The sequence below is a fragment of the Schistocerca serialis genome, chromosome 1, assembly GCF_023864345.2.
Source record: "Schistocerca serialis cubense isolate TAMUIC-IGC-003099 chromosome 1, iqSchSeri2.2, whole genome shotgun sequence".
NCBI lineage: Eukaryota > Metazoa > Arthropoda > Insecta > Orthoptera > Acrididae > Schistocerca > Schistocerca serialis.
The window spans coordinates 994,330,681-994,357,940 of record NC_064638.1 but is presented as its reverse complement, the minus strand read 5'-3'; the positions used below and the strand labels follow the sequence as shown (position 1 = coordinate 994,357,940).

The window sequence follows — 27,260 nt, the reverse complement described above, 5'->3', positions numbered from 1 at the left end:
AACCTATGCGATCACTGCATTTCAAAACCCTACAAAGTGTTGCACCCAGATATTTGTATGAGTTGGCATTCCAAGTATTATGACTCATTGGTATTATAGCCATAGGATACTACGAGAAGGAAAGTTGCTACTCACCACATAGTGGATGTGCTGAGTTGCAGACAGGCACAACAAAAAGACTCAGCTTTCAGCCATTAAGGCCTTAGACAGCGATAGACAGACATATGCACACATCCACACACACATGCAACTCTCACACACATGAGAGAGTCTTTTTGTTGTGCCTATCTGCATCTCAGCATCTCCTCTATACAGTGAGTAGCAACTGTCCTTCTCCTAATATTGTTAAATTCCATCCTGGATTTTCCATTGTTTAATTTTACTCATAGTACACTACATTTTTTCATTTTGTGAAGTGCAAAATTTTACATTTCGGAACATTTAGAGCAAGTTGCCAATCTCTGCACCATTGGGAAATCTTTTCAAGATCTGACTGAATATTCAAGTCAGAATAGTATTGGCAGTCAAACCAAAGCTGACTCCTGGCTGGCAGTTGAGAAGCTGCAGTTCATTTCCATAATGCATCTCTTACATGCTCTTTGGGATATTCATGAAAGGACTCAATATATGCAATAGATACCTTCACCTTTGGGAAATTCATTCAACAGAGCCACACCCAAGTTCAAGTAAGCAGCACTTCAAGAATGCAGACTTTACTGACAACAAAAGAACTGTACCAACAAAGTGTGATCTGATGGTCACAACAAGAAAACAGGAGAGACCTACAGTAAACATGAGATGGGAAAGCTTCAAGTAACTGGAGAGCGTAATGCAACAAGCGGAAGAAATGACAGAGAGATAAGCAAAAGTACAAAGCAAGCTGATAGCTTTATGGGAAGTGTGAAGGCAATGATATGAAGCAAAGAAGTCAACCAGCGAAGTTAAAAGGTTATATACCGAACATATTATACACCTATTCTGTTGGGTACCGCAGAAATCTGAGTCATGAAGGATAGTTTTTGAAAATCTGAATAGGTGCAACAAAAACTGAAATTATGAAAAATAGCAGTGTTAGGAAGATATTGATGGAAAAAGACAATGTATGAGACAAGGATGCCTTGGAAAATCCATGGGATAAAGGTGGAGGGCAAGAGACTAAGGGAAGGCCAAGGAACAAATGACTATGTAAAATGAGTGGAAGAAAGCATTCAAAAGAGAGAAGACTGGGTCACAGTAGTGACAGAGAGATAGTGGCAAGACCAAAGAATTGGAGAGGCTTTGTTTTCCAAGCACAGCCTGTCAGTGGCAAGAAACTGTGTAAGATACAGATTATTATTATTATTAATTATTATTTCATCTCTATATGTCTGGATATTAACAGTGTTCCTCATACCATCAATCCTTGTAACCATTGATGCCACTTCCTTATACACAAATATTCCGCATGTCCAGGACCTCGCTGCGATGGAGCACTTCCTTTCACACCAATCACCTGCCACCCTACCTAAAACCTCTTTCCTCATTACCTTAGCCAGCTTCATCCTGACTCACAACTTCTTCACTTTCGAAGGCCAGACATACCAACAATTAAAGGGAACAGCCATGGGTACCAGGATGGCCCCCTCGTACACCAATATATTTATGGGTCGCTTAGAGGAAGCCTTCCTGGTTACCCAGGCCTGCCAACCCAAAGTTTGGTACAGATTTATTGATGACATCTTCATGATCTGGACTCACAGTGAAGAAGAACTCCAGAATTTCCTCTCCAACCTCAACTCCTTTGGTTCCATCAGATTCACCTGGTCCTACTCCAAATCCCATGCCACTTTCCTTGATGTTGACCTCCATCTGTCCAATGGCCAGCTTCACATATCCGTCCACATCAAACCCACCAACAAGCAACAGTACCTCCATTATGACAGTTGCCACCCATTCCATATCAAACGGTCCCTTCCCTAGAGCCTAGGTCTTTGTGGCAAACAAATCTGCTCCAGTCCGGAATCCCTGAACCATTACACCAACAACCTGAAAACAGCTTTCGCAGCCCGCAAATACCCTCCCGACCTGGTAAGGAAGCAAATAACCAGAGCGACTTCCTCATCCTCTCAAACCCAGAACCTCCCACAGAAGAACCCCAAAAGTGCTCCACTTGTGACAGGATACTTTCCGGGACTGGATCAGACGCTGAATGTGGCTCTCCTGCAGGGATACGACTTCCTCAAATTCTGCCCTGAAATGAGATCCATCCTTCATGAAATCCTCCCCACTCCACCACGAGTGTCTTTCCACCGTCCACCTAACCTTCGTAACCTCTTGGTTCATCCCTATGAAATCCCCAAACCACCTTCCCTACCCTCTGGCTCCTACCCTTGTAACCGCCCCCGGTGTACAACCTGTCCCATGCACCCTCCCACCACCACCTACTCCAGTCCTGTAACCCAGAAGGTGTACACAATCAAAGGCACAGCCACGTGTGAAAGCACCCACGTGATTTACCAACTGACCTGCCTGCACTGTGAAGCTTTCTATGTGGGAATGCCCAGCACAAACTGTCCATTCGTATGAATGGACACAGGCAGACAGTGTTTGTTGGTAATGAGTATCACCCTGTGGCTAAACATGCCTTGGTGCACGGCAAGCACATCTTGGCACAGTGTTACACCGTCCGGGTTATCTGGATACTTCCAACTAACACCAACCTATCAGAACTCCGGAGATGGGAACTTGCCCTTCAGTATATCCTCTCTTCTCGTTATCCGCCAGGCCTCAACCTCCGCTAATTTCAAGTTGCCGCCACTCGTACCTCACCTGTAATTCAACAACATCTTTGCCTCTGTACTTCCGCCTCGACTGACATCTCTGCCCAAACTCTTTGCCTTTACAAATGTCTACTTGTGTCTGTATATGTGCGGATGGGTGTGTGTGTGTGTGTGTGTGTGTGTGTGTGTGTGTGTGTGTGTGTACGATTGTATACCTGTCCTTTTTTTCCTCTAAGGTAAGTCTTTCTGCTCCCGGGATTGGAATGACTCCTTACCCTCTCCCTTAAAACCCACATCCTTTCGTCTTTCCCTCTCCTTCCCTCTTTCCTGATGAAGCATCCGTGGGTTGCGAAAGCTTGAAATGAGGCAATGTCATGCATCTCCCGGAGCGACATACGGCTCATGAATGAAATGCCGGAGAGTGATCTAAATATGAATCTTGACAACACGTTACAAACACCACTTGGTCCCAACACAAACATTAATTTGAGAAGTATAGCAGACAGCAACCACAGTAGTACAACTGGAGCACTGCTATTGGCAGCTACTATCTAACATAAATGCAAACTTTGATGATATAAAACACAATATGAACACCAATTTCATTAATTTGACACAAGATATGAACATGGTAAAACAGCAACAAAATACTGTTACACAAGACCTAAATGCAATAAAGCAAGAACAAAAACAAATACTCAAGAATTTGCAAGACACAGTCTCACAGAAACTTGATGACTTAGCCAAAAATTTTCGCACTGAAATTGACAAAAAATTGAATGATATGAAAACAAGGTAAAGCATGAAATACTTTCTGAAGTTAAGAGTAACATTAAGGAGTTAATGATCATCACGATCTAGCAGAGCAACAAAGAAAGAAAATCACAGACGTAAACACAAACATTAAAGCCACACAAAACCAGTTGGTTTCGACAGTATAAAAGGTAACCACTGTCATTAACAAGCTAAATAAAGTCTATGAAGGTGAAGAGCTTACTTTAAGAGTAGCAACATTAGAAGGTGACACAGCAAGTGCTAATAAGGAGAGAGAGATGATTAACGATAATCTGAGTGATATAATTAGTCTAGCTGAAGCAGGTACGCTACATAAGGGTAACACCATTGCAGAGAAGTTAGTACGCGATTGTGTTACACACAGATATAATAGAAAATAATATTCAGGAAAAAGAAAATGAAATCATGAACAAGGTAAACATTAACCTAAAAGCCATGGAAAATAGGATCTGCAATCGTTTAGAAGAAAATATTAATGGATCTCGAAATATGTATGTAAATAACACATGCTACAGTGAACAAACCGCAACCTATTGGTATCTATTCACAAACTGTCACTAGTCTCACAGCAGGTACCAGTGACAGTTGCAGATTTCAAAATGTAAACATAACCACAACTCCAATACCTGAACAATTACCAGCCGGAATTACAGGTAACTACAATAACAACGTAAATAATGGTCGAAAATGCTGTGAGTCTATCAACTATTTTTGCAGACAAAGGTTTGCTGCGACATCGACAATTTCCTACATTTATTACTGAAGGCAAAAAAAAGAATTCTGTAGTATTTATTAGAGCTTTTCATCATGTATTTCCATGCAACTGGACCGAAGCACAGAAAATGAGATTTGTCATGGGATATACACAAGGTGATGTGCTCTTATGAGCAACTGAAGTGGCTGAGCATTGCAGCACTTATATCCAATTCGAATGAGCTTTCCTTGACCAATAATGATCTGAGGGAGTACAAGAAAGACTCAGACGTGAGGCTTTCAACCCTACACCATTCAATGGCAATTATGGTAGTCTACATGGTTACTTTGAAAAATACCTGAACAAGACGTGCTACTGGACGAACCCAATATCACAGGTAGACGTGTTAAAAATTTTGAAAAGTTGTTTACCATCGCACACTAGGGAAAAATTAGTTGCAATACCCGAGCATGACACTGAATATTTTCTGTCAGTGCTCGATTCTATCAACTTAATCTATGAGGAAAGACCTGTACGCAAAGAGCAACAAAGGTCAGGAACAACAGCAACAACAACAACAACAACAACAACAACATAACTGTGTAAATAAGTCAGTAAAATGTGATTTAAACTCACAGCAAGGTTGGTACACACAAAAGCCAAGTTATATACCCAGTGGAAATGAGTACTGTAACAGGAACGGAAAAAACAAACGATTTAAAAGAAATTTCCAAAACAACAGAGGTAACTTCAACGCACAAGTGAATTACAGTTCACCATCATAAGGCCCAATGCCGAATATGAGTAGAAACTGTCAGCCGCAGCAGTGGCCGATGCGCAGCAACAATGCCATGCCTTACACTGTACCGCAGCCGACCTTCGGGCAGCAAAATAACTGCACAGCAGCTGACGACACTAATTGGCGAAGTATACACACAGTGCAACTCACTGAAATTTCTCCAGGTAATGAAATAAGTCACACTATGCCGTCGGAAAACACCAACTGGTCGTAGTTAAGCCCCAGGCTATTGACCTCTCAGGGAGTGGGGGCAAGGCAGAACTACACATTCCATAAGATTTGACAAATGAGATGACATCAAGGATGATCTGTATCAGCATGAGTTAGATATAGTAGAGTTAGATATATATGAGTTAGATATAGTAGAATGACGAATAAGTACAAGCAATCATTAAGGTGAAAATATTTAACATTAACACACAGTTAATTTTAGATACAGGTTCTATATCAAAGGGTCCCTTCCCTAGAGCCTAGGTCTTTGTGGCAAACAAATCTGCTCCAGTCCGGAATCTCTGAACCATTACACCAACAACCTGAAGACAGCTTTCGCAGCCCGCAAATACCCTTTTTGCATTTTTTTTGTGAATTGAAGAAGAGAGGCAACTTCCCTACACTTTCTGTACATAATTGTAAGGTGCAAACTACTGCAGGAGGTAAGACAAAATTGGTTAAACATCAGGCACTTATTCCAGTACAAACTGAACATTTTATGATGAAATGCTACTTTCTTATAATTGACAAACTTATAGTTAATTGTCTTATTGGCATGGACACATTTAGAATGTACAAACCACAGATTGACATAGGTAATGGTAAATGCCATTTTCATGTGAAGGATCAGCTCTTTCCTATTGCTTTAGTCAAAAAACCAGATGAAAGTAACAAAAACAAACCAAGAGTCAAATGTAATAGTACAATATTCCTTTCCAGCTGTGTGTTTCACAAACAAATTTGATACCGAACAAGAAGTGAACACTGAGGTTAGTTACGAAATGGTAGAGCAGAAACTAAGTGAATCATAGGCACTAAATTATATCCAACAACAAGAACTTTTTAACTTGTTATTTAAATATGCCAATGTTTTCAGCAAGAAGCCAGGAGTAATCAAAGACTACGAATATGAATTTGAAGTCTATCCACATGAGACACTTTGTTTGTAATATAGCCCTTTTCTATGGGCAAAATGAGAGGCAGTAAGGGAAGAGATCAATCATATGATTAAATGGGGAATTATACAACCTTCATATTCACCCTATTGTAGACCAATATTACCAGTAAGCAAACCAGATGATTCTGTAAGATTGGTTCTCGATGCTAGAGGTATCAATAAGATTATAGTACCAGTATGCATAAGGCCAGACAACTTGAACAAACAGCATCTAAAGTTTTACAATACAAAATATTTCACTATACTTGATCTCAAGATGTCCTACTGGCAAATAAAGCTCCACGAACAAAGTCAAAAATATACTGCATTTGTTTGTGGGGGCAGAAGTTATGAATTCCGTGTTCTACCTTCTGGATTGAACATTAGCGCAGGAGTGTTTATATCTGCACTGGACAAGATTTTAGGACCAGAATTGCTTAGCAAAGTCACTGTCTATGTAGGTGACCTGCTAATAGCCACACCCACTTGGCTAGAACATATTAGGCTCATTGAACAGTTGCTTCAGTGATTTGCAAATTACGGAGTAACAGCCAATTTAAAAAAGTCTAGTTTTGGTAAGGATCAAGTCAAATTTTTAGGACACATTATGCCAGAACAAGGTATATTACCTGATCCGAAAAAACTTGATGCCACTCACAATTGGCCAGTTCCAAGGAATAAAAAACAACTAAAAGCCTTTTAAGGACTAGATTTGTTTTTCGTAAATTCGTACCACAACAATAATGAACAGTGATGCATTGCTCAACTTGTTATGAAAAAATAGGCTTTGGTTATGGGATGCTAAGTGTCAAGAGGACTTTAATAACATTAAGCAAGCATTAGTCAATGCAAAAATTCTTAGCCACCCTGATATGTCCAAGGATTTTTGTCTATGCACAGATGTCTCATCTCAAGGGCTGAGGGCATGCTTATTCCAGATGCGAGAGGAAGAAGGTAAGGAAGTACCCAAGGTCATAAGTTTTGCTAGTCACACATTATCAGAAGCGGAAAGGTATTACTCTGTGTCAGAATTGGAAAGTTTAGCAGTAATATGGGCATTTAAAAACTTTGAATAATTTTTTTGGGGCAAGAATACCAAAGTTTACTATGACCATTTCTTTTAACATGTAAACTATTGCACCATAGATTAGGCAGGTGATGTCTATATTTACAGGAATTCAATTTCGAAATAATTTATATTAAAGGAAGTCTGAATGTTACTGCAGATGCCTTGTCTAGGCTACCACAAGGTTCAGAGGAATTTGGTGTGTTAACAGAGCAAGGTGCAGAACTCAGAACGTTATTAATGCAAGGTACAACACAACAGTCTGGTTACCACAAGTTTTGCAAGCAAATGAAAATTATACAACAGCAAGATCGCAGATGGAGTAAAGTCATACAACACCTTCAGCAAGATGAAGGTGGAAACGTAAGTAAATGGTATCAGGAGTACAAAGGCGTTTTTGTTCATAGGAAACATGAAAAATCTGATCAATGGTGTGTGTGTGTGTGTGTGTGTGTGTGTGTGTGTGTGTGTTCCTGAAGATTATATCAACCAAATTATAAGACACACACATCTACATCTACATCGATACTCTGCAAATCACATTTAAGTGCCTGGCAGAGGGTTCATTGAACCACCTTCACAATTCTCTATTATTCCAATCTTGTATAGCGCGCGGAAAGAATGAACACCTATATCTTTCCGTACGAGTTCTGATTTCCCTTATTTTATCGTGGTGATCATTTCTCCCTATGTAGGTCGGAGGAGAAAGTTGGTGATTGGAATTTCGTGAGAAGATTCCATCGCAACGAAAAACGCCTTTCTTTTAATGATATCCTGTATCATTTCTGTGACACTCTCTCCCATATTTTGCAATAATACAAAACATGCTGCCCTTCTTTGAACTTTTTCGAGGTACTCCGTCAGTCCTATCTGGAAGGATCCCATACCATGCAGCAGTATTCTAAAAGAGGACGGACAAGTGTAATTAGGCAATCTCCTTAGTAGATCTGTTACATTTTGTAAGTGTCCTGTCAATAAAACGCAGTCTTTTGTTAGCCTTCCCCACAACATTTTCTGTGTGTTCATTCCAATTTAAGTGGTCCGTATTTGAAATAACTAGGTATTTAGTTGAATTTATGGCTTCTGGATTAGACTGATTTATCATGCAACCGAAGTTTAAAAAATTTCTTTTAGCACTCATGTGGATGACCTCACACTTTTCGTTATTTAGGGTCAACTGCCAATTCTCGCACCATTCAGATATCTTTTCTAAATCATTTTGCAATTTGTTTTGATCTTCTGATGACTTTATTATTCAATAAATGACAGCGTCAGCTGCAAACTGCCTAAGACGGCTGCTCAGATTGTCTCCCAAATGGTTTATATGGATAAGGAACAGCAAAGGGCCTATAACACTACCTTGGGGAGCACCAGATATCACTTCTGTTTTACTCAGTGACTTTCCATCAATTACCACGAACTGTGACGTCTCTGACAGGAAATCACAAATCCAGTCACATAACTGAGATGATATTCCATAAGCACGCAAATTCACTACGAGCTGCTAGTGTGGTACAGTGTCATGAAGTATAGGGACATTATGGAGTAGGCAAATATACTGAAAAAATTGCAACACTTTGTTATTTTTCAAATTTGAGAAGGTGAGTCCTAAAGGTATTAAGAAAGTGTGCAATATGTCAAAAATCAAAACAGTCCAATGTGTCAAAATATACTGAACTGCACCGAATGCTGACAAAAAACCTTCTAGATATTGTATCCCTGGACATTGCTGGTCCACATCCAAGAAGTAAAGGAGGAGTAAGATACGTACTAGCACTATACGATATTTTCCCGAAACATGTCAAAATGTATGCCATTAAAAATGCAACAGCCGCAAATATCAGAAAAGGAATTGAGGGAGACTATTTGAGAAGAGTAGGTAAACCAAAGGTATTACTAACTGATAATGCTTCATATATCGTTGGGCAAAAGTGGAAACAATTTATGACCTCACAGGGCATAAAGCACATATTAGTAAGTCTTTTTCACCCAGAAGCAAACCCAGTAGATGAGTCTTTAAGGAGTTTAACTGGTTTGTTAGGATACACACATCTCACAAACACACCCAATGGGTAGACTACTTAAATCCTTTCATGCAAGTGGTCAATAACCTTCCACATTCTTTAACAGGTTTCACACCTAAGGAATTGATGTTCCAGACAAAACAGAAAAATGAGTGGGAGTCGGCCATACTTAAGGTACCCACTACAGAAATGACACTACAAGACAAATCAGACAAGCCAATAGGAAAAGGGCTGTGTATAGAAAGAAAATTTATAACAAGAAACTGAAACGTGTTACACAATTTTTGAAGGACAACGAGTTCCCTTCCAGACACACCCTAAAATGACAAAAATTGGCAAACTAAATAAGAAGTGGCAAATACTCTATTCAGGGCCACACATAATTTCCAGAATACCATACCCTGGGATGTACAGATTAGCCTTTGAGAAAACAGGGAGAGACAAGGGTCTTCACTCTCACAAAGATATAAAAGCCTTTATAGAATGATGAAGTGCAGTAAATTTTTTTTATCACAAGATAATCGTACATAGTGTACATAATTCTAAGCGTAATTTTTCTTCTGGCGTGTATTTTAATATAAACTAATGTGTATAGGCATAAGTAATCCTTTTGATTTGTACACATAGGCATAAAAATTAACAGCAAGGAGAATAACACACTACTTCCTGCGAAGAGAAAGTATAAATGAAATTAGCTTATGGCTCAGCTGTCGCACGCTCAACAATATGTGCTGACATTAGTAGCAAGAGAGGAGTCATTGACCTGTTCACATGCGCAACAGACTGGCAGAAGGCGCAATCAAAATAGGAATGCAATATGTACCTAACTTAAATAAAAAGTAAACGGAAATACTAGGCAAATACATCTACTACCTAAGAACTAGGGAACCTATTGATATACATACACAGAAATTTAATTAAATACTAAGCTATATACAACATATTTAGAACCAAAAGGAACTGAAAAACTGTACAAGACATGTAAGCTAAGGACGAATGAAAAAAATACCGTAAGAAATGTAAGATAATTTTCTTTGCAGAGTAAATGATCATAAAGAGTAACAGAATAAGTGAATGTCTGTGAATTTAAACATTTGGCCACCGAGCTGCGCAATGCAATTAGTTTTAAGTTAGTTTTAAGTTTTTTTTCTTCCAGTGACCAGTGCATCATCACAACACAGAAGAAGAGAATTACATCGAGAATAGCAGGTACCAAATGAAGAAACGGGCCGCATCTTGAATAAACAATTTAGTTATAAGGATACTTATAACAAAGGTCATAAGACAAATGAAATATGCATCGTTGAAGTGTCTCTGTGGCAATTATCAGCACCTATTCACTGCAGAGTATGCATAAACATTTAAGCATGAGATTTTACAAAAACCAGTGAATTGAATAATGACATTTCCAGGTATTTGAAAAAGAGAAGTGTACAATGGTTAAAACGTCATGTTTCACACTAACAAGTAACCTACATGTGAACTGAAGTTAACAGCACTAGCACATGCAGAAACAACATGACACTTCATCAATGATTAGTTGGTACACATCATTTCAGTGAACCAAAGTTCCATGGCAACTAGTCCACGACTGTGCAAGTAACATTTCCTCATAAATCCTTGAACCAGTAGATGAGTATTTCCCTTTTTCCCACACAAATAAAGGAGGCAGCGCCAAGCATGATTAGGCCAGCAATGTGCAGTGTTTTAGTCCTATGTTCAATGTTTTTCTCCCTCCTCTACCTAAGAAAGAAACGAGCTCCCATAAGTGATAAAAGCCTATCTATAAAATGAGGCAAAAATGTATCATACGCTTGTATTGTGTCATAGAAATGTGATATGTAATTAATTTATATATGTGATAAGTTGAAGCTAACAAACAAACTGTAGTAACAGAACCCAGTTAATGAAAATTTTTATGACATTTTAAAACTTAAGAAATTTATGTTCATAATATGACCAATGGATGGAATGTCAGCCATACGTGTAAGCTATCATGTTATGTATATTGTTGTAACTCAATACTTTGTAATGGTTCTTTATTTGCGAAACCATTACCACCCGCCACCCCTATTACTGAATATTTTTCTACGTAATGTCTCATATTTTTCACTCTTCACAATAAAGGATGGCAGCCAAAGACAGTTGCAGGATAGAATTTTTTTATTAAAATTCTTGACCAAGGTTTCGGTACATATAAATATACCTTCATCAGAAGTACACTTCCTGAATAGAAAGACACATTCATTAGAAAAGCCATATCAACGAAAGTGAGAAACAGAAGCTTAAATAACGGTGAAATTGCTTAAGTAATACAGGCACACAATCTTTAGTACTTACTAAAATTACATCATGCACTGGAGAATAATGAAACAATTATGCCAAAAGGCGTCGTCAGTAATTAAAATATCATCTCCATTTGTACAACATGTGTAATGGGCACAGGATCAAAGCGAACAGTTTAACAATGTTACTTCGCCTATGAACTGTTGAGACACGAGTGTGAAGGCACTAAGGTAGATTGTTTCGCCGAGAGAGGGCACTTGCATGTGCCAGACTCGCGCATATTACAATCCTTAAATACATACATAAGCGCATCAAAAATTATTAAAGGTTGTGTTAATTCAAACTTGTGTATGTATTTAAGGATTGTAATATGCGCGAGTCTGGCACATGCAAGTGCCCTCTCTCGGCGAAACAATCTACCTTAGTGCCTTCACACTCGTGTCTCAACAGTTCATAGGCGAAGTAACATTGTTAAACTGTTCGCTTTGATCCTGTGCCCATTACACATGTTGTACAAATGGAGATGATATTTTAATTACTGACGACGCCTTTTGGCATAATCGTTTCATTATTCTCCAGTGCATGATGTAATTTTAGTAAGTACTAAAGATTGTGTGCCTGTATTACTTAAGCAATTTCACCGTTATTTAAGCTTCTGTTTCTCACTTTCGTTGATATGGCTTTTCTAATGAATGTGTCTTTCTATTCAGGAAGTGTACTTCTGATGAAGGTATATTTATATGTACCGAAACCTTGGTCAAGAATTTTAATAAAAAAATTCTATCCTGCAACTGTCTTTGGCTGCCATCCTTTATTGTGAAGAATTTTAACAGTTGTTGCTGCAGCCATGTTTAAAATCTTGAAATTTTTCACTCTATTAAAATTTGGTTTCATTTTTATATGTATGTACGTCAATATTTTGAGATGTTGAAATCAATATAATATCTAGTGTGAATATCTTTGTACTTATTGTTATCTTTGATGCCGACTTGTGTCTTTTGGCACAGAAGCGTACAGTGTAGTCAAGTTTGTGTGTTGAATATGAACAGTCTTGACTTTGTGTTGGAAATGAAAAGATGAGTCTGAGTTGTGACAATGAAAAATGTTGTGAGTTTTATTAAGAGCAGTAACGGCTGCGAAATCGTATGATAAAGTAATGTTTTGAACATGCGAAAGTATAAAAAGTATAATAAATGTGAAATTTTGTGAAAAGTGAGTGTCAAAAATTATTTTCAAGTGACCATTGTTTAAAAAAGTATGAAACACATTGCAATGAAAAACATAAATCATCAGACTAATCCTGAAAGACTGACTTTGTAAATCCTTCAAGTTGGCGTAGTTAACATCCAAGTGCCTTTCGCACCAACAGCGATAGTCATGCTACCTCGACAACATTTTTAATTACGAGCCAAAGCCAGAGCGAGATCATCGTCGGATTGCAAATACAAAATAAGTGATATTATTGTTAATTTTCTTCAGTGACTGTAATCAACTGATGTAGCAATACCTACCACGTTAAAAAACTTTTAGTTGCGCAATAAAAAGATCATACTTTGAGTGCGCGGCGTGATAATTTTTGAACTAATTAACTGTTAGTGGAGGTATTGTTATAACTTGTATGAATTTTCATTGGAAACCAAACTCTATATGAAGAAATGAACTTCAAAGACAAGCAATTTATACAATGTTCTGGACAGCTGTATGTGTCTTTCAACAAGTGCATGATCAAGTGCAACAAAATAACTTCTGAGTATCATGGCTCACAACAATTGGTACACAGACAAGTGAACTATATAGTTGTTCGAGCAGGTACTCACCTCATCGATGGGTGCTATTGGTCAGGATTCTCTCTGCTGAAAATTCGAGTACGACGGGTGGTAATGATGCCCAGGCCTTAAAAATGGAGACCTTCTGCCACAGAGCTGGATTTTGAACAATGAGCACACACCCACTGCACCCAGAATGACGACAATCGCCACAGCAATTCTTCGATATGTGGCACTCAGGTGTGGCACTCAAGTCTGACACTCAATGTGACATCAAGACTAAGAAAACAAGTGCATGTACGTGCAACGATAGCATATAGCATGTTGACTGTTGGCAACTAGTTATTGCCGCCAAATCAGCCAGTGCACCAGCGCGAAACCCAGGAGCGAGAATGCAGCAAACTGGACATTATTGATAGTGCACTAAATTTAAATATGAAATGGACTCTCATATTATGGATATAATATTATAATTTCTTGTAGAACTTTAACATATATAGGGTAAGCTGACATATCCATTCAATTAAATAAAAAAGAAGCCGCCAATAAAGGCATAGACCCCTATCAGCAAATGTAAGTAAGAAACACTCTACACCTCTATAACATGTCAATGAACAGTGTGGGGGCAATTGTATAAATATTTGATGAAAGGCCCCCAGGATGCCGTAAAATTAAGATTTATTAAAAAACAAAAAATTTTAACACCGAGTAACTAGAGGGTTGGCAAAGATGTTAATTATGAATGTGCAGTAAGGCACAGACAAATGAATGAAAAAACAGTCAACTATTGTACAGTTTTTTTTTTGTTTTCTTCACTCTTACAGACTCTCTCATATGTAGGACGATGAGGATGTGCGATTTTAGAGATTAAGTATTATGATCTCGATGTATCATATGTGTGAGTGAATAATATAATGTTAAAAAACCGTATCAAGCATTTTATTTATTGAAGTAGGTGAAGAGGAAAATTACAGGAAGAGGATTTACATGATTAAGACAAGCGTCGGTGCTCCTGGAGTCCTCCGCCGCCTGTAGCTTCAACAAAAATGTAAGCGAAGTCCGATGCCCAAAAGAATACCAATAAGCACAGAACATTTTAACAATGCAGTCATATTCAATTATAATTTTTATTCAAACATCTTCCTTTAATATATATTACACATGCAAGGATTACTTTATTGATGGTATGAATGACAACAGCAAAATTAAACTGGTAAAAAGATTGTTGGAGGGTTCTGCTCAGACATGGGCAAATCAATGTGGTGAACAATTTAAATCCTATAGTATATTTGAACAGATGTTTCTAAATAGGTATTGTAGCCTAGCAAAACAGTGCAGATTACATAATGATTTTTTGAATGGGCCAGTTTACAAAGGAGGTAGGCAAACTATGAGACAATTTTGTCAGGAGGAATTAAGAAAGTTGGTACATTTGGGTAGGCCATTGGGAATTTTGACTGAGATTTCTTCTCTAAGGAGAAGGTACCCAAAAATGTACAGTGGGAATTGATACATTGCCCAACAGCTTCTATAGAAAATTTCTTGTATTTTATTGAGAGGATGGACCAGACAATGTGCTATAAGCCAAACTTAGGGGGTTATAATTCAGGGAATAATCAGAGGAATGATGGAGAGAAAAGAAATAATGTGAGTTGGGGTAATAACCAACATAATTCAAACAGGGAAGGAAATCAGAATGGTAATTGGAGAGAAAACAGAGATAGAATTCAAAATGAAACTTGGAAGGTTAACAGGGAAAGATTTAGTGCTGATGTCAGGTGTGCATGGGGAAATGAAAACAGGAGTGATCAAAGGCCAATGCAGCAACAGAGAAATGGGAGAGGGGGTTGAGTGTACGAAACTCTGGCATTAAAGAGGCTTTTGATTTAATATTTTCAGGGGATAAGGATACTGAATCTTTTAATGAAGAGCAGATGTGCACCATGACTAAAGATTGCATACGTGACATAGAGAGGATTTGTTGGCCGAAACAGAATTAAAGCATGGCTTTATTGACAAAGTGCAGCCAATAATAACTGTTGGTGTGGCAGGAGACTGTGAAACTGGTTTGGTGGATACTGCAAGTTCAGTGTCTGGGGTGGCAGAGAGATTTTATGATCATATTAAGAACAGGGAAAAAGTGGAATTTCCAGTCACAGGGGTGTGGATTAAAAACACTACAGGAATTTTCAGTAAACCAATGAGAAAAGAGGTAGTTCTAGATGTAAACATTGGAGGTGAAGTATATAGTCACTCATTTTTGGTGGTATCCAATTTAAGTATGAATCTGGTGTTGGGGATTGATTTCCTAAGTAAATATGAGACATATGTAGATTGTAAGGACCAGATGGTGAAACTCAGTACTGTTGAGGGAAGAAAAAGTGTTAAATTCAAAAATGCACTCAATGATGAAGAACTGGTGGCTAGTTTGCATATAGCACAGTGCTTAATGGATTCTCATGGAGACTGAGAAAGAGACAAGGAGTAAAGTAAATGGTACAAATGGGATTTCTGAGGATGAGAAGGCAGAATCATACAAATTATTGAGTAAGAACAAAGATGTGTTTTCTGAAAAACCAGGGGAGGTGACTGATTTTGGGTATTCACTCAGGGTGAATCCACATGAACCCATTAAGATCAGGCCATACCCTATAGCACTGGCAGAGAGGGAGGCAGTTAGGGGAGAACTACAATGTATGTTAGAATGGAGAATTGTGGAACAGTGAAGAAGTGAATATTGCAACCCAATAGTAGACGTCAAGAAGAAAGACAAATCTGTGCACTTGGTTCTAGATGCTAGGAGGTTGAACAAAATAACTGTAAGGGAAACTGACCACCCTGAGAACGTGGATGAATTGATTTTAGGGTTCAAAAATGTAAAACTATTAAAAACTATGGATTTGACAGCTGGGATTTGGCAGGTGCCTTAAACAGTAGAAAGCAAAAATTATACCGCCTTCCTGTTTGAAAGCAGGGCCTAACAATACAAAGTAATCCCTTCTGGACTATGCATATCTGTAGCTGTACTCGTGAGAGCTCTCAGTTATGTGCTGGGAAGTGAGCTCATGAGAAGACTGACAATTCATGTAGATAATATCCTGATTGCTACATCAACTTGGAGAGAACACTATGGTTTGTTGTAAGATGTGTTTACAGCTTTGAGAAATGCGGGGATGACTCTGAAATTGAAAAAATGTGTTTGTAAAGGCAGAAATAAAATTTGTTGGACATGTATTGTCATCAGAGGGTCTTGCACCCAATGAAGAAAGGATAAAGGCAATAGTGGAGTGTGCCAAACAAAGAAATCGCAAGCAATTGAAATCATACCTCGGAATTGTAGGATCCTACCAAAAGTTCATAGATGATTTAAGCCCTAATTCACAGAACCTATCACAATTGTTAAAGAAAAATGCACCATGGGTGTGGACAGCTGACTGTGATAAGGACCTTAATAAAGTCAAAGATAGTTTAAGTAACAGCAATCTACTCTATTACCCAGATATGTCACTCTCATTCTACGTTGCCACTGACAGCTATGGGATAGGTGCTGCTTAGTTTCAAAAGAAGTTGGTTGACGGAAAGATGGAACACTGAAGTATATTGTTTTCAATTAGAATGCTGACTAAGCATGAACGAGCCTATGGTATATCTGAAAAGGAATTGTTGGCAGTGGTGTGGGGGTTCATGAAAATCCGGATATACTTGGAAGGGCATGAGACCATTGTAATGACGGATCATAAGGCCCTTAGTTATTTGCAGGATTGTAGTCTGTTGAATAACAGGCTCACTAGGTGGGCAATGTTCTTACAAAGGTTCCAGTACCAGATAGAGTATGTTAGGGGCACTGAAAATGTGGTTGTGGATGCTCTCTCACACTTGTCAATTGGAAGTGAGGGGAACAGTAAAGAGGAGGAAGAGAGTACAGAATTTAAGATGATGTATATGAGGGGTGTGGAAGGGAAAAACAGATTAGGAGCACATGCAGCGACATGAGGCGAATACAGAAGGATCCAATTTTGAAGCTAGTTAAGACCAGATTGGGTACAAAGGGCCATGAGAAGTTGGAGAGATTTTACAAGATATTTAAAGGGTTGTTGTTCCACAGAAGAGAACGAAAGCAAAAAGGAGTGGCGACTGTACTGGCCTGAGGAACATGTCCAGTCCCTAATTAATTAGGTGCATCTGAGCCATGGGCACGATGGGGCACAAAAATGTATAGGGGTACTACAAGACTGTGAGGTGTTCAATAACATGGACCATAGGGTGAGAAAGCAACTAGGTGCTTGTGACAGGTGCCAGTGAGTAAAACACACCACCATTACCAGTCAAGGTGAGATGCAAAACATCTTGCCCAAAAACGCTAACGAGCTCCTTGCAATTGATGTGTTCGACCCATCACCAACTAGTAGGAGTGAGCAAAAGTACATTCTGCTGGCAGTTGATGTATTCTCCACACAAGTAAAGATGTATGGGATGAAAAAGGCCACTAGTGGGACTATGATTAAAAAATTGGAGTCCTACTACAATGAAATTGGAAAGCCAAAAACAGTGCTCTCTGACAATGGGTCCCAATTCACCTCCAAGGCATGGGAGAACTTCATGGAGCAGGGAGGTGTGAAACATGTAAGGACCTCAGTTTACCATCCTGCAGGAAATCCAGCTGAGATGTAAACGTGCGATTTTGGATGATTGTGAAGGACATACTGTAGCCCCATACATACCATATCTGGGCAGAATAGGTGGCCAAGTTTGAGGACATCATAAACAGTGCACAAAGCAGTGTCACTGGGTTTACACCTCATGAAGTAATGTGGAATAAAAACGCAGCCAACCTGATAGCTGAGGCAGTGAGCTTTCCACCAGGCACATCTGTTTCTGAACAAGAGAGACACAAGCTAATTACTGGACAACTGGAAAAAGGGGTCTTACAGAGAAAACATAGGCATGCCACACAATGTGGCACTACACAAAACTGGTGCTAATAGCATAGGCACATAGGGAACACACACAACACAGATCTGTAAGTCCACGGTATTGGTAATAAGTTGAGAAAACTGTCCCGAAACACATGTGCTACAAAACGCCACTGTTTCCTGCGCATGTACCCCGACATCAATATGGGATATGATCACCATGCACACATACACAGGCTGCACAATGGGTTGGCATACTCTGGATCAGGTAGTCAAGCAGTTGCTGGGGTATAGCCTCCCATTTTTTGCACCAGTGCCTGTCAGATCTCCTGAAGTGTCATATGGGTTTGAAGACATACAGCTATACATCGACCGAGAGCATCCCAGACGTGGTCAATGGGGTTTAGGTCTGGAGAACAGGCAGGCCACTCCATTCGCCTGATATATTCTGTTTCAAGGTACTCCTCCACGATGGCGCTTCGTGGGGCCGTGCATTATCATCCATCAGGAGGAAGGTGGGACGCACTGCACCCCTGAAAAGGCGGACATACTGGTACAAAATGATGTCCCGATACACCTGACCTGTTACAGTTCCTCTGTCAAAGACATGCAGGGGTGTACGTGCACCAATCAAAATCCCACCCCACACCATCAAACCACGACCTCCATACAGGTCCCTTTCAAGGACATTAAGGGGTTGGTGTCTGGTTCCTGGTTCATGCCAGATGAAAACCCGGTGAGAATCACTGTTCAGGCTATACCTGGACTTGTCTGTGAACATAACCTGGGACCACTATTCCAATGACCATGTACTGTGTTCTTGACACCTGGCTTTACAGGCTCTCCTGTGACCAGGGGTCAGTGATATGTACCTTGCAGGTCTCTGGGTGAATAAACCATGTCTGTTCAGTAGTGTGCAGACTGTGTGTCTGGAGACAACTGTTCCAGTGGCTGCAGTAAGGTCCCGAGCAAGGCCACCTGCAATACTCCGTGGCCGTCTGCAGGCACTGATGGTAAGATATCGGTCTTCTTGTGGTGTTGTACACTGTGGACATCCCGTACTGAAGCACCTGGACATGTTTCCCATATGCTGGAATCATTGCCATAATCTTGAGATCACACTTTGTGGCACACTGAGGGCCCATGCTACAACCTGGTGTGTTTGACCAAACTCCACCGACCCTAGTATTCTACCCCTCATAACGTCATCAATACATGTTCTTTGAGCCATTTTCAACACACAGTCACCATTAGCATGTCTGAAAACATCTGCACATTTACTCGCTGCACCGTACTCTGACATGCACCAACACACCTCTGTGTATGTGGACTGTTGCCAGTGCCACGACTGCAGGTCAAATGCACCGCATGGTCATACCCCGAGCAATTTAAACCTACAAATGACCCACCAGAGCATAGTTTCACCATGTATCAGCATTATCATTAATTTATGAGCATGAGTGTACTTACAGGTCACATACACTATTGGGACTCAGGAATGTAACACTATACAAACAGTCACTGTAATGGGGTTGAATCCTTTTTTTTATATCTTGTTGTATAGTATTTTTTGCATATGTGTATTGTTTTAAGAATTTCCTGGATGGCCTCATGTTTATCTTGGTAAAAGTATAGTGGTAAGTGAAGCTGTGAAACAACTGGTTGACACAGCTAATTCTCCCATAATGACTAGTGACACAGGCTACAACAGTTGTAGTCACTGTGCAGCACTTATATGTACATGATAGGATGTGAATAAAGTGAGAGACATTGAGTGGTATTTTTCTTATTGTTTACAATGATATGAATATTGATTCAAATTTTCATGAGTGGCGATTGTGATTTGGTCACACACCAAATTTGCTTGGTTCATGGGGAGTGGAGATAGTTCAGCTTGGGACTGACAGATGAGAATATGGAATTGAAAGGTATACATATAATATGTTATTGTATTCAATGAAGAAATGTTTGGATTTAGGGGGATGTATAATTTGTTTTTATTTTTGTTTATATGTTTAGCATTACTTAGTTGAGGTGAATATAAGCTGATTTGTGGATTATGTTGTGCCATGGGGTATTTTATATATTTGATTTTATTCAGTTTGCAGTGCTGTAATTTTCATTGTTCATTGAGCAGCAGTTAGATTATTGATTGGGTTAAAACTAGAGACAGAGCTGTTGCTGGAACCTACCATGGAACCCATTATATAATAAATTTTTGAGTACTATTCCAGTCACATATTTTCTTAGTTTCACTTTGGTCAGAGAAACATTGTCTCAATGTTGTACAGTTGCAATGATTTGGGCTATTTCTGTTCTTGAATGGAACAAATTGTTGCAGTCAAAGAAAAGTCTGTAGCCAGCATGTATTTCTTCTGTATGCTTGTGTCAGGTTTCGCCCTAAAATTTGGTTTTAACTGTGTCCAGTTTGGATAGCAGAGGGGGTGGGTTTACATACGACTGGTTCTTGGTACCCACATGCTTTGCTGATAGGAAACTGATCAGTTGAATTTTGCTTGTTCCTGGTAGAGCTGGGTTAGTTGACTAGCAGAACTTGAGAAACGGCGCCTGAGGTCTGAGCTGCAGCAGTGATGCAGGTCAGAGGCAAACCACAGAAGACAACAAAATGTGTTGTGCCTACTGTATTGCTGTGTAATTTCTACTAAGAAATATAGTTCATCAAAATAAAAAGGACAATATTTAGAGGACTTTAAGAAAAATTGCTGGTCCACCTTCGATTCGTTTATGTTTTATTACGTACAATCTTTGGCCAGTCATATCAGCATCATGGAAATGCTGATGAATAAATTTATTTAGTGTACGTTAAGTTAGGGTAGGAAGTGCTGCCATATAAGATAATATAGGGACTTGTTCATTTTGATTTCTCTGTTATCATATGTAGAGTTTATTTTTGTGTATTATTTCATTTTAGAGAGCACAGATTGGGTTTGGTGCTTCTTGCGACACCATGCATTGCATTTATGGAGTAGCAAGTGGAGTGTAATTGTGAGTGTACAAGCTATGGGGGAGATTAGAGCGGCAGTTTTCAGCCACAGAACATGTGGTTGGTGGTTGCTACAGGGCCATGGCAAGTGGCTACCGATTATGTGGCCTTGGAAAAAGCCAAGCGGAAGCTTGGCAGGGGAGCGTAGGGCCATTTTGGACGCTAGGAGGAATTTATTTGCCAGAGAAAAACTGATAATAACAAACTAAGAGTGGCATGGAGGTGTGAGTTGACACGTATGGACAGAAAGATATGTAACGCTGAATTATCTAGACACGCCACAAAAATATATAATAGTTTAAAAGTTACTGTTGCCTTAAAAATTGTAAATTTATGAAAGTTCAAAAGCTAAGATATCCGCAATGCTTTGACCGATTAATATGAACAAAGTGTTTACAGATGTGACAAGCAGAGCTGCATCGAGCAATCATAGTCAATTTAGCAGAATATGTACCTTTTTGAATGAGAGGTCGGAATATGGAATTTGATTGAGAGAAACTGTGTTGTAGGTAATAAATAAATTTAAAGAGACAAAACTAGTGGCAGATTTCTAAAGTTTAAAGAGGTAGGTGAGTAGTTAAGTATGTATTTTTATTTGTTTAATTATGTTTAGTATCAAAAATCTGGGAAAAGCAAAATCACACCACAAAAACATTATTCGCGAAAAAACAGTGGTAGATACAAAAAATTTAATTGTAAATTGTTAATGCCAGAAAATTTCCATATTTTTCAATGTATCATATGTGTTATTGTATTTAGTTTTAGAATATTCATAACTTTTTTTGTCAAACATTGTTTTGAGTTGGGCAGTCGTTTCGAAGATGTATAGGGTGGCCATCTTAGAGGAGTGGAGCGAGAATGACGCTAAGAGCCGGACTTGCCACCCATCTGGGGGTGGTATTGGTTAGTAGCCAAGATTGGAGACAAGTATGTATGTATCGATGTTCGAAAACAATCAAGTTGAGTGCAATTTAGATGTTTAGGACAGCAGACAACAATGTATTGTGTGAGCTGTGAACACACTGTCGAATGACGTAATCGTGACATATGAATTTCATAGCAAAGGGTTGTAGCAACAGCTATTAATGGCCGTGCTTACGTAAAAGCACCTCAGACTGCATTTTAAGAGATTAGTCAATACACTGAAGACTATGTGTGGAAAAATAGAAATAAACTACTTGTTCAAATTATAAATCAGCATGATTCAAAATTTTAAATTTCACCGCAATACCTGCCTGCATTGGTTTTTTAATATATATATTTTATTTCAGCTTGAAAATTGAGTTTACAACAGGTGTAAGCTGGCACCTTATGACGAAATATGTAGTCAAACATTGAGACCAGCCACATCTCTGGGGCCACTCAATTAAGCTGAGTGTTGAATGTAACATATATATATTCAGCACATGGGGGCTCGAGCTAACTATTCAATATAAACTAACTTTTTTTTATCAAAAATCGGTGAATAGCACCAACACCAACTATATAAATATTTTCATTATTTTCAGCGAATTTTTACAGTGCAGTAACACAATTCTGAAGACTGCACTGTGGACATCTGATCTGTCTCATGGTATTTGAGGATAATAGCATTCTACACATGTCATGTTTCTGTGGCATTACATTGTTGACTTCATGAAGAGACTACACACAGTTTCCAATAAAAATATAGACATGAAAAAAATTCAGAGTCTAGAACACTAATTTACATTATCTTCATATCATGTGACTATTCAAACCAGGATGTACTCCTTTCCTATAAGGACAGCACAAATCCAGTAGGTGAGGTAAATCCAGTTGGTGAGGTAACGCTGATACTCATTTATAGTGATTGCCCACATTTTGTCTTCCATCTTCCACTCTTCCCAACTAAATTCAATGTTTGAATGCTTACGAATATGATGGAAAGTTGTATATTTCTAATGTTTAACTATTTTTGTGGTCAGTTTTTGAATATCAACTATGAACTAGTTGGACATTCACCCAAAATTTCCCTCTGTCTTTGACATCCATCTCTTGTAAAATCTTAGAACATATTCTGAGATCAAACAAAATAAGGTTTATTAAAAAGTATGACCTCCTCCATGCAAACCAATATGGATTCAAAACATTTTGTATACACCAAACTCAATATTTTCAAAGCTATGGATCAAGGCAGTCAGTCAGATGTAGTACTTATTCACTTCTAAAAAGCATTTGCCTCAGTAACACACCCATGCTTATTGTCAAATGTATGATCATATGGGATATTAAGCAGAATTTGTGACTGGATTGAGGATTTCTTACTAGGGAAGATATAGAGCCATTAACTTCCAACAGAAAGTGTTCTGGGATTTTTGCTGTTCATTTTGTTATCAATCGTTTTGCTGACAATAATAATAGTAACCTTAGACTTTTTGTAGATGATACAGTCATCTAGATGAAGTACCATTCGAAAAAAGCAGCACAAATATTGAGTCAGATTTCAAAGAGGTGCAGAATTGACAACTTGCTTTAAATGTTCAGAAATTTAAAATTGTGCACATGGTGGGAAACTTGGAAAATGAAATCAATCTAGAAATGAGACTGCTTACAAAATACTCATGTGATATGCCACAATATACTGTTAAAGTGTGTGGGACCTGTACAAAACAGGGCATACAGGTTCAAATTGCAATGACACAGAATTATTTCATAGAACTAACATGAAACTTGGCATTACGTACTTATGGTGCCGTACAATGTGTGTACTTCCTGCATTCAGTCTCCACCTCTCCCTATGCCCCCAGTTACAAACTTGTGAAAAAACTGCATACCTAAAACTGTAATATTGTGGCCGCAATTCCAGCTGCTGGAGACGGAGCCACACTTGCAGATCACTCTTACGAAGTTGTTCACCAAGGCGTGCCATCATACCACTTATACCACATTCTGCTTCATCAAGGGATTTGATGAAGAAGTCTCTTATTTCTCCCATTAAATTTGTGAAGCAGAAAAAGCAATCAGCTTCTGCAAATTCTGTAAAGAAACAAGAGTGTCAAGCTTTACTTTCAGTATCACTGACACAATAGTTACTGAAATCAAATACTAGTGAGTAAATTATAAAATAAAAGCAATGCAATTCATACTCTGTTGGACACAAATAAGTTCCTGAGCCACATCACAAATGAGGCCCTCAAAAATGGAATAAAGGGCATCCACAAATATCCTTATTGAAAAATGAAATGTTTTAACTTTCTCAAACACTCTAAATACAATATTCCAATGCAATTTAAAAAAGGAAGATTAACAATTTTACTTCTAACTTAAGTGACAAGCAATGTGTCTCCTATGCTTATGAAGCACTGTCAAAAAATACAGACAACCTCCAACAGCAATGGGCAGGATGATTACTGCATGTAAATGTAAAAAAGCATTCTTCACTTCAATTTTGCTGTCAGTGCGCCATAGTTCACTAGTGTGGGCTATGTACAAACATCAGAGATTATACATGAACAACAATAAGACCCAAAAAAGTAGAATGTATAATTAGAGCATGAGCACTGAAGATGTGAATTAACAGAAAGGGGAAATACTACTGCATCTACCATTTTTATTCACATTTAAAAATCTGGAACTGTATCTAAAAAAACTTAAAAAATACGATTCTTTAATTTTTCCTGGGGTATTTGATGATAAAACGGTCAATGGATGTACTGCCAGTCTAGAGTGTCCAAGGGACAAATTATTTCGGTGATCAGACATGTTGCCGTCAAAAGTGCATAGACGAACTGAGCTCCTGAGTGTGCATGGCCAACTTACATCCTCTCCCAACACAAGCCATTCCTCTGCAGTCCACAACCGAGGGCATATGTTGTTGGAAGGCATGGAGACACTTGCATCAGCATCTGTGGTAGCATCATTGTAGTTGCTCTGTCCTCCCTGGCTGCCATCCAGAATCTTAGAGAGTGCCCTGAGATTGTTATCTTACCTGCTGAAAAGGCAATGACACTATTGTTCTCTTCCATGAGACCGTACTGAGAAGATGCAGGATTACCACTCCTACAGGAAGATCAGTGCTCAATCAAGCAAGAAGGTGGAGAACATGATCCGGTCACTTCTCAAGGAATCACAGTTACCAGAATGGGTAATCAAGAAATTTTCACTACAAGGGCCTGTGCCACCAAGACTTTATGCACTCCCCTAGGTCCACAAAGATGGGGTGCCATTACGCCCCATTGTTGGCAGCCCTGCAGCCAAGCGACTAGCGCGAGGTTTGATGTTCTCGTAAAGATAAGTTATTTTAGATTATAAAACACATAGATTAGTACTGATTACGTGGTAAATAAGTGTATTAGTGTGCCATTTAAGTGTACCATTAAAGGTTTCATTTCTCATTACGTAATATAGCAGAAAACGCGAAAAGACTGTACAGTCGTATTTTCTGTTTACGTTCTGCTGCAGCAAATCTATAGAATCTCGTTTAGTTGTTCCTTGCTCTCTCCAGCAATTTAACTTAGCGTACCTCTTCATTATTTAACTAGCATTTCCGGAAAGTAGCGTAAAGTTTAACTTGTTGTTTCAGAAACTTTGCACTTTTGTTTTTGTTTACACACAGTTGCGTATAGGCCAAATTTGTGTAACCATATTTTCGTGTTTATCTGTAATTTAACTGACTTATTCTTAATAAATTATTACGTTTATCATGAGTGAAAAGTGCTTGACTTGCCGTAGAATTGTTAGGTCGGGGCTTTGGTGTGATGGGTGCTGTAGTTTTTTCCATGTGGGTGACTGTAGTGGCGTGGGAATAGGGGAAGTAAATGAGACTCATCAGTGGTTTTGTAGGATTTGTAGTAGAGATAGGAAGATACTGGAACAGGAGGGGAAAATTGCTGCCCTTCAGGCTGAGTTAGACAAGGCCAGGGGAGATCTTGACAGGTTAAGGAGGGAGAAGGGTAAAGAGAGGTGGGAAGTGGCAACAGGCAACAGGAGGAACAGGCCTAGAACTTTGTCTGACAGCTTTATGGTGAATGTGGAAAATAGATTTGACCTGTTGCTTCAGTTAGAAGCTGGTGAGCCTCAAGCAGTTACAGGTGTAGACAGGGCACAACAAACTTTCAGCAGCAAATTGAAAAGTAAGAATGTAGGGAAATCAGTAAAGAGAAAGAAAGTGTTGTTGTTAGGTAGTTCCCATGGAAGAGGTGTTGGCCAACTCTTGCAGGATGAATTAGGATCAGAATACCAGGTCACCAATTTTTTTAAACCCAGTGCTGGTCTGGAGCAGGTGACAGAGGATTTAGGATCACTTTGCAAAGATTTCACTAAGGAAGACACCGTGGTTATAGTGGGTGGGGCAGGTAACAGTATTGACAGAGATCCTGGGTACAGCATAGAGTGTGACCTGGCGAAGATTGCATCAGCATCGAGGCATACCAGTCTTGAGTTTGTATCTGTTCTTGGGCGCCATGACCGACCTCATTTGAACTCTTCTGTCAAGAGAGTTAATTTGGAGCTGGAACGGCTGCTCATGTCGGGTGCGGGGTCACACATTGGTGTGGTTCATGTTGATTCTGTCAGTAGGTGGGATTATACTAGGCATGGCCTTCACCTCAACAGGAAGGGGAAGGGTAAATTGGCTGGGGAAGTAGCAGGAAAGTTAAAGGGGGGAGGCACTGTCATGAGTGGTAAAATACCAGTGGTTATAGGATTCAGAAAGGACCCTTTTTTAGGGTAGGGAGGACAGAAAGAAAACAAATTTTAAGAGAGGTTAGAACTGAGACAAACCTTCAGTTTGAGAAAGAAATCAAAAAACATAATTCCAGCTTATTACATCAACATAAACAGCCATTGGTTAAGAATTTTCAACTGTCAGCAGATATTTTAACTCCATCCAATTTTAAGTCAGTCAATGTGAAATGTCAGCTATCTTTATTGCATCAAAATATTCGAGGACTGAGAAATAAAATTAATGAATTAACTATCTGCATAGATGAATTAGAGTCTTCAAACCCAGCTGACATAATCTGCCTCTCTGAACATCATGTGACCA

The 27,260-nt window shown here is 39.0% G+C and overlaps 1 protein-coding gene across 2 annotated transcripts in view; it reads right to left on the bottom strand.

Moving 5' to 3' along the window:
* Positions 1–27,260, bottom strand: part of LOC126413088 (TBC1 domain family member 13) — a 231,162-nt gene that overhangs the window by 74,031 nt on the left and 129,871 nt on the right. For both annotated transcript variants that reach the window (XR_007575362.1, XM_050082986.1), the window contains exon 7: positions 24,049–24,250. Coding sequence is in view for 1 of the 2 variants with exons in the window: in XM_050082986.1 (XP_049938943.1) it covers positions 24,049–24,250 (202 nt within the window). In the remaining variant the exon portion in view is untranslated. The remainder of the gene's footprint in view (positions 1–24,048; positions 24,251–27,260) is intronic.